At 42.1% G+C, this 16,391-nt stretch overlaps 1 protein-coding gene across 1 annotated transcript in view; it reads right to left on the bottom strand.

Moving 5' to 3' along the window:
- The window catches only part of ANKRD17 (ankyrin repeat domain 17), a 52,944-nt gene that overhangs the window by 18,347 nt on the left and 18,206 nt on the right, over window positions 1-16,391 (bottom strand). The window contains exons 11-19 of the mRNA XM_009887107.1: window positions 15,739-15,826; window positions 14,573-14,700; window positions 13,962-14,105; window positions 13,285-13,387; window positions 10,982-11,737; window positions 4,216-4,364; window positions 3,068-3,179; window positions 2,742-2,887; window positions 563-705 (exon numbers count right to left, since the gene is read on the bottom strand). Of these exons, the coding sequence (XP_009885409.1) occupies window positions 563-705; window positions 2,742-2,887; window positions 3,068-3,179; window positions 4,216-4,364; window positions 10,982-11,737; window positions 13,285-13,387; window positions 13,962-14,105; window positions 14,573-14,700; window positions 15,739-15,826 (1,769 nt within the window). The remainder of the gene's footprint in view (window positions 1-562; window positions 706-2,741; window positions 2,888-3,067; window positions 3,180-4,215; window positions 4,365-10,981; window positions 11,738-13,284; window positions 13,388-13,961; window positions 14,106-14,572; window positions 14,701-15,738; window positions 15,827-16,391) is intronic.

Genomic DNA, 16,391 nt, shown 5'->3' with positions numbered 1-16,391 from the left:
TTAGACATACTATGCATGTTACCTTTTAATTGCTGTAAATGTCAATACCCTTCTCACGAGGAGCGTAACTTTTTCTTGGACTATTGACCTGGCTTGTGCAGGGCACAGCTGAGCTACTTTCTACCTCCAGAAGTATTACATATATGCATACACACAAAGAAAAAGCTTCCCTTAAACTACGCAGGAAAAACAAAGGCATTAACACACACGCACACACTTTATTCACGGAACCCAGAACTCATTCCAACCCAGCAGGCCAACCAGAACAAAAAGAAAGATTTCTATCTTAGACAAACGAGAACAATCGTATACTACAGGGAAGAAGTTAACAAAACAGAGAGAGAAAGATGGAAGTTCAAAGAGTATTAGAAACGTGCAAGTCAACACCGTTCATTTCCAACTTAAGGGGAAAAAAGCCTCCTAGAAATTAAGCAATATATCGGTCGTGATCATGAGAGAAGAGTAAGATTTTGCTCCACATAGCTGTCAAGTTATCATTTGGGGAAGGGTAAAAACTAAGAATACAAAAAGCCAGGAGAGAAGGGGTGAAAAGGGAACTTGCCTGGAATTTATTTCTGCCCCAGCATTTAGCAGAATCTTGATAATGTTCACGTAGCCACCAGAAGCGGCGAGGCTTAAAGGTGTGTAATCAGAAACATTCCTGTGCTCTTTGTTTGCCCCTCGAGCTAGCAGCAACTCCACCACCTGCAGTGTTTTAAGAAATAACATCTGGTTTTCCCCTGAACTTGCAAATCTATCCAGGGCAAATGTTTTTGAAGCCTAAATATACCGTTGACATCTTCCAACAGTAAGGAAGCGATTTTCCTCAGTTGCTTCCCTCCACTCTTTGCCCCGTGAACGGATGAGGCTGCAACTTCCTTTAGAAATGAGTCGTGATCGCTCATTAGCATGCTTAAACCATTCATACCTAATTGTGTAACACCGCAAGAAAAATCTGAGGTTCTTTTATGATTGTTTCAGCTGTCTATAAGGACTGCCAAAACCCGACGTTCAGTTTGAATACGGTATACAAAGTACTCTTGCTTTTTGTCCTCTCCCATTTTAATGCTTAGTTCACTATCAAGTTGAAATCTCATCCTCAAATGAAAGCTGCAGAGCAAACAAGAAAACAATTGCATGCTTTTATCTTATGTTCTCTATTTACACCACTACATCGAACAGTGTGTGGATCATACACAGAAATCTCGTGCAGGAGCCTCGAGAAAAATGAACATTTGCGTTCCTTGCTGGTTTTCTCTGTACGTTAACGAAAACAAGCGCTTCTTCCATTATTCCTTCCTTACAGATGCATTTACGACCCAAACAAGTCGCAGCTTCCCACACTCTACAGGAAGCTTACATTCTGTGATGCACAACACTTGACAAGGAATTAAACTATCTAGCAATATAAAATCCAAATGAACACTGAGGTGAAAACCCACTGTGTCATTTCCAGTGCAATGCTTAATTTGCTTCACTTGCAGCGTTTAAGCATAAAACATATTTAGATTAGACCCGCACAACTGAAAGCTTTTCAATCACAATATTTTCCCCCTGAAATCACAGGACAAACATACTGCCAAATACTATGAGTGAGGTGGAAGAGCATCGTGACTTCATCTCTACTGCCCAGAGCCCAGTGTTTTCCCATCTTCTTTGGCAGAAAATATGAAAAAAAGCATGATGCGTTCCTCCAAGGAATACCGTCTGAGAAACACAGCCCAATCACATGTCTAAAAAGGCAAGCATAAATTCACCTTTGCTCTCTGAGACTGCCAGCCACAAAGGCCGCTGCGACAGACTTAGTAAAAAGCCTTTCCCTTGAGCAGAGAGCACGTGATTGTCACTGCAGCCAACCCCCCAACGGCTGACACCTTCCCACGGCACTACGGACAGGCCAGAAAAGCTACCAGCTTTCAGGAAGATTTTGTCTAGGGAAGTAATCAATGTTTAAATGCCAGAGCATCACTGTTAAGACAACCTGCACAAGTCGGAGAGGTGTCTCCGGCCTCATTAATTTCCATACGGCCACAGAGGAAGGTGAGCCCACACTAGATTACACAGCTTCCACCGTGGCTTTTGCAATCCAAATAGTAGAAGCATTAACAGATTTATACACTTCAGATTTGTAACAACCATTAGAGGGAAAAAAAAAAAGAAAAAAAAAATCACAACGCAGATTTCATAATGAAGTTACAGAATACAGTATTTCACGCGACATTCAAAAAAACCCTTGCCCTACATTTACTTTTGATCAATCATTTGAAAAATGTTTCTTGTGCTTTTAGCCAGGGACACTGGAGTCATGTGCCGGACTCCGATATTCTGTGGCCTATACGGAATCCATTAGAAAACCCTCCTGGCTCACATGTGGAACCGATCCGTGTGTAACTCCGGCTTCTTAACAAGAACACTCATCGCATTCACTTTCACATCTACATTTAATGATGCTGGTAAAAGCCCCATAATGAGCTCCCAACGATTACAGTCATGAGGTTATCTGCACAGCACTGGTCCAGCCTAGAAGAACACAAAAAGCCCCTTTATGAGACATGCTGCGATATGTAACTTAGACAACGTGAAGCTCTTTGCATCGTTTTTACAACATACCGTCCTGGAACAGAATGGGGAATTAAGTTACTGTAACTTCACTGAAAGATCGCTTTAGTGCACTGACACAATATGTAATCCACACACTGTTTTGGTACACGCTGCTTTTGAAGACTTCAGTTTTACTTTACCTCTTGTCTCCCTCCTGAACAAGCCAAAGACAAGGGAGTGTCCTTGGTTCTCTCAGACTGCGCTTCAATATCAGCTCCGTTATCCAGTAAGATTTCAACAACCCCCACATGGCCAGCTGTAGCAGCCAAAATAAGCGGAGTAAACCCTGAAATGAGAACGGATGTTTGAGGAGTCCACATTCACAGCTTCAGTTGAAGCGACGCAAGTTAAACCACCACGAAAGCAAGCCTAAAAGCTGCACATACAGACTAGGCTTATTGTGTATTTATTTAGTGTGATGCGCTGGCAAAGCGGAAAGGGTCTGTATTGCCAGTGCGGTACCTACCTTTCTTGTCCCTGTGCTCAATATTGGCGCCTCTCTCTAGCAGCGTCTGTACCAGTTCTTCGTGGCCACCAGCGCAAGCAAGTGTCAACGCTGTGTCATGATTACTCTCAGTCTGAAAGAAACAGACATCAAATACACAACAAGGTAAATATTTCCTTTTTCAAGTACAACCCCTGTTATATTGCATATTAGCTCAAGTACAACACCTGCAACAAATAAAAAACTTCAATAAGCTTAAGACGTGTCTACCGATTACCTCACCTTTCTCCTTAGTGTTCCTGTTCCTAACAGGATTCTACTCTTTAGGTCAGCTCTGCTGGGAGGTTGGAGACCAACTCCCGACAAGGACCGAGATTCTTCAAGAACCAAGACTTCATCTGTGCTTTGCTCACTGGATCAACTTCTTCACCACGGCTTGACTGCATCCTTTAGATGGTATCATGAATTCCATCTTTAACTCTTAACCCTGGTTTTCCAGAGGTTTCTCGCCCTTTCTCCGCAAGCCCATGCCTTTACTCTTGTCCACACTGCCTACATCTTGGCTGTCATGTACACTCTAGAGCTACGCATCCATCTATGCTAGTTAGGACATGCATGATTTTTTTGATGGCCAGTCAACATCAAGTAGCCCTTTTTAAATTTACTTCCAATATCGAAATGCCTTTTCTGTAGTGGAAATGAGACCTTATGCTATTTCCTTTTGTTAAAAACATTACAGAAATCACTAGTTTCAAAACTTTCATGCTTCTGTCAAGCTGGGTCATCACTGGCCAACGACTTCCAGCACAACCGGAAAAGAACAGTGTACAACATTTTAAGGCTTATTTTTGTCTTCGGCTATCAGGCCAGAAAAATATTTCATTTCTGTCAGAAGACAACTTCGCTGTTTCTCATAATCACTCCAACAACAAAGAAATGATAAATACAAGCGTTTAGTCATTCAAAGACCTTCTCTTTTGTTCAGCGAGAGCAGCGAGGAAAGTGGGTTGCAACTCTCCGGGGAGTTGTACCGGCTTTCTAAAAGCAGCAAATCAAGTCTCTAGAAACCAACTCGTTATACAAGAGCTGTTTACTATCGTTGAATTATTCAGGACGAAGCAGCAAAACCCCTTTGGGCATCTGCGGCGCTGTGAGAACGGCAGGCTTACCTGCGCATCGATATCTATAGCAGGGTAGATCGGTAGCATGGCTGAAGGAGAAATGATGGGACTCGGAGTTGGCGTCTGAGGTTGGGAGACAGAAGTTGCAATGCTGTGGGTAGGAGTGTTTGACATTGCAGATGCTCTTCCGCTCACTGCTGTTGAACAGAATAATTACACTTAGTAAAAGCAAAACACTTGACTTCAAAAGTTTAACGTGACAATAAACTGACAGTGGGACAGAGCTCCCACCAACACAGAACTCCCCCAAAAAACTTTATTTTCCACAAATACTTATTTTCCACACATTTAACCCAACCTTTAAACCTTTACCTCTGTGAATTTAACAACTATGAAAAAGGTTTGCTGTATTCAATCCAAGAAATAGCTAAGTATCCGATTAGCATGTTTTCTAGAAGCCCACCACAAAAAAAGAGTTGGGGGGTTCTTTTGTGGTTTTTTTTGTTGGTTTTTTTGTTTGTTTGGGGTCGTTTGTTTTTTTTTTAAACCCAAACACCTTCCCTCCAACAAGTCCACCATTATCCGGACCAGGAGTTCCGTACCTTTAGAAGCGGGACTGCAGAACAACTCCAATCAATGGGCGTCTGTGCAATTTTTCTTAAAACAATTTAAAGATTACCCTATAAAGGTCTGTCCAGCCTTCGCCCCCCAACCCCTCGGCCCCTATAAACTGAACAAAAAAAGCAACAGTGCTGGTGTCAGGATGCTCACATGGCGGAGTTTGTTGAAACCAGAGAAGTGGAAGCTTCTTAACAGCCATTTCGGATTAACTTTGGTCAAGGTTGTGAGGGTAAGCAAAAGGTAATGCCGTTTTACAGTTGACGACAGTGTACCGACATGACACAAAATAGCACCGACTGCCACACTTCCCTGAAATTCATTTCCTACATAGAATTTTTGAAAGTACAGAGCAAACTTCAATCTACAGCCTTTGGGGAAAAATCTCCCCTTTTCCTACTGTTTTTTCCTCCAAAGAAGTCAATGGTTTCCCCCCTGCCTTTTCTCCAGTATTTCTACAGGTCTCTCCCAGGTGTGATGCGCGAAGGAGAAAGTCAAGAACTGCACACTTCTCCCGTCAAGCTGACACACGCACCTTTAACTGGAAAACCAAAGAAATGCACTTTCCACATATTGTCAGTGTTTATCTAATACACACTACCCCGTAACCTTGTGGAACACCAAAATAATGCCCCTTTGTCCCCAACTTTTAAAGTCCTGTTCATTTTTCAAATGGGTTCAATAAACCAGCTGTGTCCCTAACTGCCAGCCATTGGTAATTAGCTCTATATTTCATTTGGAGTGGTAAGTTTTTCAACAGATGCCACTAAAATTGCATCCTAACAATTTGCCAATCTGTGTAGTCCCTCCTCTGCAAGGCAGCTATGTTTTCCCTCCATTACTAATTTAATTTGTGGGATTCCTATTCCGAATCACGAAGAGGCTAATAGATGTCATTGAGAGAAACACACCCCCCCACCTCCAATTTATAACACAAAAAGTACGATTAACTGCATATTTAAAAGTAAATAAATATTCAAACTCCCTTGATCTTTATATCAGAGTGCCTTTTGAAAACTGTTCTCATCTTACAAGACAAATCACACTAGAAATGGATTAAAGGAGACGTACACAAGCTGAGCCCAAATATTCTGATACAAGGTAAAAACCTATGACCTAACGTAAGATCATAACAAAATATCATTCAGTGGAGCATCTCATTTCTTCTTGTCTCATTCCTTATCCTGACCGTAAATTAGACATATAACCTGAAAGCATAACCTCAAATTGGTTTCATATTGAAGGATAAGAAGTTGTCTGTTTCAACTCCTGCTCCTCTCTTTACATATCTGGTCATAACAAGTAATTCTGAAAAACTAACATATTTACCTTCTTTCTGTAAGTTCAGAGAGGAAGTTAAAGCAGCAGAAAACAGTAATGGAATTATAAAGGATCGTGATTCTAGACTCTACCATCCGGTCCAAAATAACCTGAGGAAGATGGTAAAACGGTCTGGAAACTATCCATATACACTTAACTCGGATGATATAAAAGCATGATCACCAAATAACCCACATATGAAAAAAGTTAACCCTGCTACGGTATTTTAAGCAGCTGCTGAGAATTACTGTAGTCTCACCACATAGGCTGGGGAGCATCTCTTTATTACAGGAGGCACTATTCAAAGTTGTTAGACTTGGAAAAAAAAAAAAAAAAAGAAGTAAAAAAAAAAAATCAATGTGGTTATCAAGTTCTTAATTCAGGTACAGTCTATTTTTTATACCAACGGTGTTGCAGTGAGGGGAAAAAAAAAAGTGTTTAAAAGCCAACACTCCTCTTTGCATAAGGAATAACACCTTTATTGTACAACCCATATATAAGTGATTTTATGCATGCTCGTAGAGAAGAATATGCATGTTGACTTACAGTTCTCAAATGTATTTCAAGCTTGCTTCAGCAATAATACATGGAAAAATATGGTTCGTGTCCTTACAGCACATTTCACCAAGACAACATACTAATTTTTATGAGTTTTGACTTTGATTGTATTTATTTCAACATCACCTGTGCAGAGTGCATATGTAATGGACATGCCAAGGGCAAGGAGCAGAATCTTCACTGTGTCCACACTAAAATATTGAAAGTTTTCAATAAGCCAAAAGAGGTTTTCGCAACAGTCTTGAGCAGTCAAGAGAGTGACCAACTAGCTTGAGGATCAAATCTACACGCACCGACAGGCAAAGGTTTACCTTTCCCCTCTGCCCCTCCATGTACTGTAACAGACGGTGGCAAAATTCAACTAAAAGTCTGTACTTCAATTCTAAAACATCATTACTTTATGCCTGAGATAATGAAGTCTTCAAAGGTACTAAAAACTATTAGAATATTTTATTATATACCTTGGTACAGGACCAGCTACCAGTCTTAATCACATTATGAAATAAGGTCAAGCTTCTTGGTCAGAATCCCCCACTCCAAACACCGTTTGACTGATCTAGTCCAAGTCTTTTATATTTCTTTGGATATTAGGCAATCAATTTTGTGCTTACTGATATTAGGAGCATAGCTACTCTTCATATTGATTTCTTTCTGGACATTTCAATTAAAAAAAAAAAAACGGAGGAAAAAAAAAATAAAAGAGCTGCTCCGAGCTGCTCCCTTCTCCCCCCAGCGCCTCACCAGCCGGCTTACAAACGCAGCCCCAGTATCAGGGGAGGCAAGAAAACAGCCAAGCTGAGAAATTCAAAAGCCTGAAAACTAACACGAGATACTTAATATTTAAGCCAAAGGGATTTTATTTTTCCTCTTTCATCTACATGCCCTAATTCAAAAGGTGTGTCTGGAAAACGCCTGACATTTTCAGATGGAACATGGAGTTCTTTGCACTGTTGAAGTCTGCACCTTCCTTGAGTACTTCGTATTTTCACTAAGTCCAATATGTTAACCGAGACCCAAGCACCTTTACAATCCCATTTCATCGCTGTATCGACCATCAAGTTTCTTTCTAGTGCTGCCTGACTGTGGGCACAGCATGGCTTTTACACACTTATTTCTTACCTCCTGTAATGTCAACAGTAGATGCATAAGAACTGTTTCACATTACATTGCACTAAGTCAAGATGGGCGACTGAAAAAAACCCTAACGTTACAAGAAATAAACTAGATACTTCTGCTGTTTCCCAACCTGTTTGAAGCCAACTCAACAGGCTTGTTCCACACCAGCTGCTTCTCCTCTGCGCCCAATTTCTCTGTACTACCTTAACTTATTGAAAGGCGTGTTCTTGCCACACACGCTTAAAATCAATACAGAACACTTCAGATGCGTAACATGCCTTGAATTACAAAGTCAAAGTCACGTTCTGAATTCCAATACAAACCCACGGCATTGCTCCTATGCACTACCAGCTCCGCGGCTGAAGCCTGGAAAGCACACCGCACCCGTAGGCTTGATGATGATTAGTTCTAGTCTGAATGGAGGGCCACCACAGGCTCAGTCCCACGCCAACCCAGCTGCCCAGCGATAGAGATATTCCAAGTACAAAGGTCTAAATGCATTTACCGTCCATTTGCAAGAACAGCGTAACCACCGCTTGCAACCAGTTGTAGTTACACCAGTGCGTACCAGCGCGCATCCTGCCTTTCCTGCGGCTCCTGCGTGGACCGCAAGTGGGAGAGAAGCTCCTGATTCTTCTGGGATACGGGCGCTCTACAGTTATTTTTTCAGTATCAAGTTTCTGTGAGAAGTTACAGTCAGTGCATATTCTTTCTTACGTATTAATTTAAACGGAGGTAAAACTGAACTCAACCCACAAGGCAGCTTCCAGGAATTCATCTTATCAAGTGCTTAAAGATTCCTGAAGCTCTTCGTGAGACTCCGTTACTGGACGTAATCCTTTGAATTGTCCCTACTTTAGAGAAGTTTGGTATTGAAAACATCTATCCTGAGCACACCATTTAACATATGCAATGTTAAATTGTTAATCATGTTTTCATTCAAGAGTTACATAACTAACCCTAAAAAAATACTTCTCTTCCCTATCCTCACAGCAAGCCAAGAACTTGTCCAACATCTGAAGCTAAAAGCAAAGCTGTTGCTTGTCATCAACTCCAGCAGGACCAGAAAGGAGCCTGAGTTGTAACTGAAAGATTATTTACTACTTGTTCAACCAACCCTATTTCTTTCCTTAAAAAAAAAAAAAACCAAACCCCTTAACTTGGTACATTCTTTCACTCTGTTTCCAGGCAAATTGTGTAAAGCTCTGGTAACAGCAATTAGCTTCTCTAATAGCAAGGAATCCTACTCTGAAGTCCAAGGGTTGATCTAGCATCAACACTTGACCTCTCCAGCACTACCCATGTCTCGTACTCGCCTCCGACAAATCCCAGCGTTCGCACACCTGCCCTTGTTTTAAACAAGTACTTAAAAAGGGAAAATTAAACTCATTGTTTGCAACTAATTAAGCATACAGGTGACCATTCAATAAAGTTCACACAGTTAAGGTGAAGCTCTTTCTTTTTAACCGGTGCTGCAAGCCACAGCTCTGTTACGGAACAAAACTCAAGTCATCTCAGGAAGAGATTTAAATCCATGGGAATACTGTAGCGGGTTCCTATTAAAGCAATACACAAAGCTACTAATTAAATAGTTAGCTGCCGCTTAAGTGTTTTGTGTCGCATTGAGCTCATTTCGCCTCCACACTGAATTCTGACCTGTGCATTCAAGCTGGCACTTAAGCTGTATACTCCGGGCTGCGTTTGCTCTTGCTTAAAAAAAAAAACCCAAGCCCCTAAAATTACCACTTGACAGAAAAGCAAAGATGGCATTGCCTCTGTACAGCTTTTAACAGGCTTGCTACAAATGCCTCCCGGAGCGCCGTTCAGCCCTCACTCCCAACTGCGCGTGCACATACCAACATCGGGGACAATAAGCAGTACAAAAACATTCACTCGGATGCACTGGGGAAACCCCTGACCTTTCCAAAAAGCCACGCATGAGCATCTGGGTATGTAGCAGATGACCTAAAATCACAGATTCCCTAGATGTTACATGCAAGTCAACACATAACCAGTGCTGTAACTCAAACTTGGAGTTATCTTTAAACACAACTCAAGTGCATTGCACAGATTCTTCTTAAGCAACTGAGAACAGCAATTATGCCATCTCTTGAAACGAGTAGCCAGTATTGTTATGTATCCCAGCAGCTCCACCTGAGAGACATCTTCACTATCAATGCATGATGGATCTCCTTTTATCTACTTTCTCACGCATCAAGTTGCCCCTCATCCTAACCCGTTCTACAAAGCAGACTTGTCAAAATAGACAGCACTTGGAAAAAATAAAGTACATCAGCTTCATCAAGAACACCTCGGCGAGTTCTCTCCAAGCAACGTGGTTCTTATTTTTTAATGCTACTTCCTAACAGTTCATCTGTATCCAGCCATGTAGTCAGAATGAGTATTTCAGCGACTAATTTAACATGGAAATGGTATTAAGTGTCACTGAAGCGGGTGTAAAGGAAAGCACCAGTAACAACTCATTTCCTACAATACTTGAAACCTGTTTCATTTTTTTTTGTCTTACTACTGGCCTTAAAGCCCTGATGTCACAGGGTAAAGAATTCTCCAAAGCGATTAAGACGCATTGGGTAAGGCTAAATTTGGGGGGTTTGCTGGAAAAGGAGTCGCTTTTACGAGCGGACCTTTTGAAAAGTCATCGGATTACAACCTGTTCTCCCAAACGGAAGTAAAAGCTTCCAACAGGTAGACTATGCGAGGCCAACTAGAGCAGCTCTCATTCCAAGGACAAGCCTACAGGTTCCTTACGCATTATAGGCTTGACGTGGTGCTGTAGTTGCTCAAAGACTACTCGGAGTGCTCCAAGTCGGGTTTCAGTCACCTCGCCTAAAGTACCGACCAGAATCATCCCGGTGTTGGTCCCGAGCTACAAACAGGCCCAAACAGAACTGTTAGACCCTAGCGCGTCTCCCCCCAAACTACGAAGGAGGTAAAAACGCCACTTCCGACATACCAACCTGACAAACAAGCACCAGTTAGCTCAAGAAAAGGAAAGGCAACCCTGCAAATGGAAAAGTTAAAACTAGTTTTTCCGAACTCCTGAGGACAGGGATGAGCAGGCTAGCGGTACTTGCCGTAGAGCTAGCGGGAATACACAAACACACACACACACACAAAGAAGTGGACATACCCTCAACTGGTCAAGCAAATATTATACCTGCTCATAACGATATAAACCCACCTGCCATGATGTCATCCAGCGTGTCATTGAGCGTCTGAGCAGGGCTGGCTACCATTAACCCTTGCTGTGTTTCTGTCAGTATTCCTTGCCCCAGCCCTGCTAGTTGTGCTTGGCCCAATACTGGCTGTCCAACTATAACACCTTGCAGTTCTGTAAGATTTGCGATGGACCCTGGAGGTAAGGAACCTGCCGCCAGAGGCAAAGCTTGTGGCATCGCCAGAGGCTGAATTGGTGCAAAACCCGTCTGCGCGGCAGCTTGCTGAGGATCATCTTTAAGCAAGATGGGGTCCACTTGCTGTAATCGCGCATAGTCTCCCTCTGAGAGTTGTTCTCCTACCCCAACAGGAGTCAGTAGTCCCAGATGCTGGCAAGACTGCTGCTGCTGCTGCTGCTGGAGCTGAATTCTTTGCGCTTTTACCTCTAGATATTGCTTTTTTAGCTGCTGCTGAGTTTTCAGCTGTAACTCTCGCTCCACTTTCTGCAGTTCCTCCAAAATCTTTTGTTTCTTCTGAATTTGTTCCTCTCTCGTTTTGTTCAGCTCCTCAATCTTCTCTTTGGTGAGCTGGTCAGCGTGTGCCAATTCCAGGGACTGCAGCTGAGCGTTCTTCTCTATGGCTTCTTTTATCCTCTGCTCCAGCTCTGTCAACTTGCCCTGAGCCTCTTCTACAATGCTCTCTGGAGACTGATTGGTGATGTAACCCTGTACATCCTGGTTGTTTGCTGGCAAATGACTGCTGGACTTTTGTTTAGAAGCAGCTGTGTGAAAAAGAAACCCCCTCAGAACCAATGGAAGTGCATATGAATGGCATCCTCATTATAGAGCTACTGTTGGGATGCTAAATGGCCGGTTACGCACCAAGACACAGCACCCACACAAGGTCAGCGTGTACTCTAAGGCCCTCAAAGCAAACCGCGTCTCTCGCTATCAATTTTAACACAGCAGTCGGATTGCAATTTTAACAGTACAGATTACTGCGCGTACATTCCAAATAACCCTGCGCTACCTTGACCTATTTACTCCAACAATCGTTAGACTTTTGCCAAATGAAGCGATTGCCTCAAGAGCCGCTGCTATCAAGTGGTGCTACGAGATAAATGGAAACAAAAAGAAAGGATACGCTGTCTCTTCACGTGATGTTTTGCCTCTGGTACCGTGTTAAGACATAAACGTATCGTTACAGCCCTGAAGCACAGCAAAAGTGACGTAAAAACATCTCGAGGGACAGGTGACTCGTTCTAGGCCACCGGTTTTGTGATTAACTCGGTACATTTTAGGCAGCGCTACACTTTCTCGGACTACTGAATCCTTTCGCTACAGGTATCCAGCTTTGCTCAGTTGACAAACAGCGCTAGAACCCAGGAGAGCCATTTCTATTTAACGTGATCTAACAGGGTACGTTTAGCCACTACATTTTATCCGTAGCAGACATAATTTTGCCTGTGTCAAAACTCAGCTCTCTGCCCAGGCAAGGCAAATATTTCAGCCTTCCTGTAAGAACGAGCGATGGACTAATCCAATTCATCTTTTATGAAGAAGTCCACAGTAACACAGCTGACACGGTCTGCCATACCGGTTGGAGAAGGAACAATCGGTTAATTTTGAAGGGCGAAAGGCAAATCAAAACTCAGGATCTGAGTCAGTGGAGGTGCCCAGTTTCTTCCAGTCATCCTCGCTGTATTTCCAGAACAATACAAGTGTACACACAGTATTAATTTTATGACATGCACGCCTGTATTTGCACTATTGCTGATCCTTGACAAAAATTGTTTTGGAAGAGAATTCTGAAGTACAGAAAGTGTTAAGTGTCAAAATGGCGATATAAAAATAGATGCAAATTTAGTCCTAGCAGGACCTGAGCCACATCAGACTAGATATTTTATAGCACAAGAAGTTCCGCCTTCAATCCAATTAGTCAAACCCACTCCAGGACTACTATCCTAAGTAAACACGAATTATCAAATCAACTACGATATGGAGATTATCATTGTTTTTACAACTTCTGTTATCAAATTTATATAGGCTTCTGGGCGACATTTTGCATTAGTCCAGTATGTCAGACTAATGTATATTTTAACATATTTACTTAGGCAGATTTCTTGACGCTTTATGATTACAGGGTTAGATGACTGACACTTCGTATTTGGCCGATAAGCAATCCTTAAAAAAAAAATAATATTAAATTGCCGTTTCGTTGACTGAATCCATAAACGCTCTTCATAGGAACTACTCTGCTAGAAGTGCAACCCTCTATCTTCTACCTAGGAAGGATATTTAGAAAATAAGCTCCGGAACTAAGACTGACCTTTATTTCTGATGGGAAGGGTTGTGGCGACATTAGCAGGGGGTTTGTCAGGCTCCTGGGGTGGGACGACCATGGGCAGCGCCTGCACTGGTACACGAGGAGCCTAAAATGTTGGATACTAACAGATTACTTTTCTCATACTCTAATCTAATTATAATTCAATAGAAGGTAAACAAAACCTGTTAGAAAAGCAGACTTTCATGGTAACTAATAACATTCAACACTCGTTTTTAAATGCTGAGTTCAATAGTCAACAATTTGAGATCATCTGACTTTTACGCACTTTGCGTTTTCAACCTAAAAAATTACTTGCCAAACAAGACTCATCTCGCCAGGGTACAGCGCCATACTACGGTAAAGCCAATACAAGCCACAATGGGCTACAAATGAAATTCTGCATAAGAGCCTCATTAAAACAGATCTGTTTGCTTGCTGGGTTTTTTTCATCATTTTATCCAATAATATTTACAGAGCACTAAGAACGATGAAAGTACTACACAGTGATACTCAGAGTCTTCACCATTCTCAAAACAGCTCGAAGTAATTTTGAGTGCGTTCACCTACAGTTCAGTAGTTCATGAAACAATATGACACTCATCTTTAAACTCTGAATAAGCTGCAAGAGGTAATGCAGAAAAGCCCCACAAATCCACAGACAACCGGCCCTTAAATCTTACCCTATTTAAATCATGGGATGGAGGGGTCAGCTGAGTAGCATCAGGTGGAGGAGCAGAAAGCAAGTTGTTTGGGTAATCTAGAAGGTAACAAACCACACTGGTATGACCGCCTTTCGCTGCCTCTATTAACATAGTTGATCCGTCCTAAAAAAGAAAAGATCACAGTATTAGAAAACAGCATCATCAAAACATGACAACACTGAAGCATTTTGGGAGACACGACACAGTACATATTAAGACTATGTTAATCAGTACTCATTCAATCTGCAGTAAGCCCACATCTAAACTTAAGGACTCTTAAGTATTTCCAAAATCACTAGGTTTTTTTACAATTTTCCTTCCTCTTCCACAATTATGACCTTACAACTGGAGCGCAATCTTCACGTTCATGGTCATGAATAGACCTGCGCTCATCCTAACTCTAACGTCTATAAATATGTTTGATAGCCTAATACCTGTTCACGGAAATACCTCTTGCATCTCGCTCCTATTGAAATCACGCTGTGTTGGACCACTTGCAGAGAATACCGAAGGAGCAAAATCGCTTGGATATCGCTCGTTTTAAGATTAAAAACTACCTCAGAGGACAGTAAGGTAGTTGAGCAACAAACCTTCAATCTGTGCGTAGGATCAGCACCGTGAGCTAGCAGTAACTCCACAACTGCCAAATGACCTCCAGCACAGGCCAGCGACAACACTGTATGATCGTTGTTTGCTGTGGTCCTATTCACATTGGCTCCTGCAAAAACAGAGGGGGAAAGATGATTTCAAAAGACTTCAACCGGTTCTCCTCTACCAAGTGATAGAACGTTAACTTTCTTCTTAAATACGAAAACATCGTTCTCCGCAGCTGCAGTCTTGCGACTGATAAATTAAAACAGTCAATTATTACTGTCACCAGAAAACCATTTGATACGTGACAGCCACTAAACCCAAAGTCTCGCCAGCTGCATAAAGGCTTTAAAGGGAATTCACCTCTGGGCATATACTGCTCCCAAAAGAAAAGCAACCCTAGCTGTACTAGCACTCCAAACTCGCTGTTCCAGCGGTTATGTTCCTAAGCATGGAACATCACACAGTAAGTGAACCTATTGCTTTTGCATTCGCCAACAATTGCGCCAGAGCTGTGCCTCTTACAAAAACCCAAAAAACAAATATCAAAGGCTAAGATCCAGCGCACAGATCCACGCATCTTAGCATCAGCAAGCACATGACTAATTGCAGCTCTGCTTCTTTCCTCTACCATCTACACAGGGAAAACTACATCACCGCGGAAGCTTCAGGCCAGTTCTGCGCCGTACAAAGAAGGTACAAGAGAAATCCTTGGCTATCAGCTCAAGCGAGAGAAAACACCAATTCCAAGCTCTGCATCAACTCCATGCGTTCAGCTGTGACGCAAGGCTGGAGCTGATAGTTCGGACAGCATCAAGCAAGTTATAGTCAAAACCCTGAAACAAACAGGCACTTGAAGTTTAACTTCTGGAAAGACAGCACTCAAAAGCTGCATCAAGAGCATGGAGACACCCAGTAACCACGACTACCGTTGCTGCTTTTACTAGGATTAGAGACTGGAATATAACTATTTTTAGAAGGAGGTGCAGTTCCCACTAAGCTCACCAGAAACCCGAGGTGATCATGACGTGCCTAGTTTGAGAATTAACGACCTACTTAAGTTAAAACATTTGAAACAAATCCAAGGAAGTTACGCTAATACTAACACATTCTTAACTTCAAGCATTTCCAACAGCAGGGAAACCAAAACCTTTCACACTCTTACCTTTGCTAATCAAGAACTGAACCGTGCAAACATGACCAGCCCTTGCAGCTTTCATGAGAGGAGTTCTTCCGCCTTCGGATTCATGCTCCTAGAACAGATAAGGAAAGGCTTAAAATTCCAAATAAGCACATGCCAAAGAAGGCAATTTAGCCTTTTGGTTTTCCAAATGGCAAGACAGCAGACGTGGAAGATCCCCTTTTAATATCTCACAAACTACAGACATAAAAATTGAGGTAACATTTGAACCGAGTGTATCTTGCAGACAGATGGAACTATCTACCTACCTTTGTACAGGTCTGAGACTCCTGGACAAGAAGCACTCAAGCACGTGGTGGGGATTTTTGTTAAACACGCGTTCTCTTACGCTTAACTTCACTTTTTGATAATATACTGGTGTATAAGCCTACTGAAATGTACAAATCCATTTACCTCCGTCATCTTAATTCCATTACAGTACACCAAATAGATCACATCGGAACAGAACTATCAATTGTTCGCTGCTTAAGGAATAGAACAAATTTGCAGATACCAGTATTAACCAACAATCAGCTCAACAACACAAAGCTGAATACTGTTCAGGACCGCACATGACAAAAGAATAAAATGCCCTCTTTTTCTGTACAAGCAACCTTGAATGGCTTGGAAATGCTTTA

This window comes from Charadrius vociferus, unplaced genomic scaffold, assembly GCF_000708025.1.
Source record: "Charadrius vociferus isolate BGI_N301 unplaced genomic scaffold, ASM70802v2 scaffold376, whole genome shotgun sequence".
Taxonomy (NCBI): domain Eukaryota; kingdom Metazoa; phylum Chordata; class Aves; order Charadriiformes; family Charadriidae; genus Charadrius; species Charadrius vociferus.
Note: the sequence above shows the minus strand (reverse complement) of the source record. Positions and strands in the feature narration are given on the sequence as shown.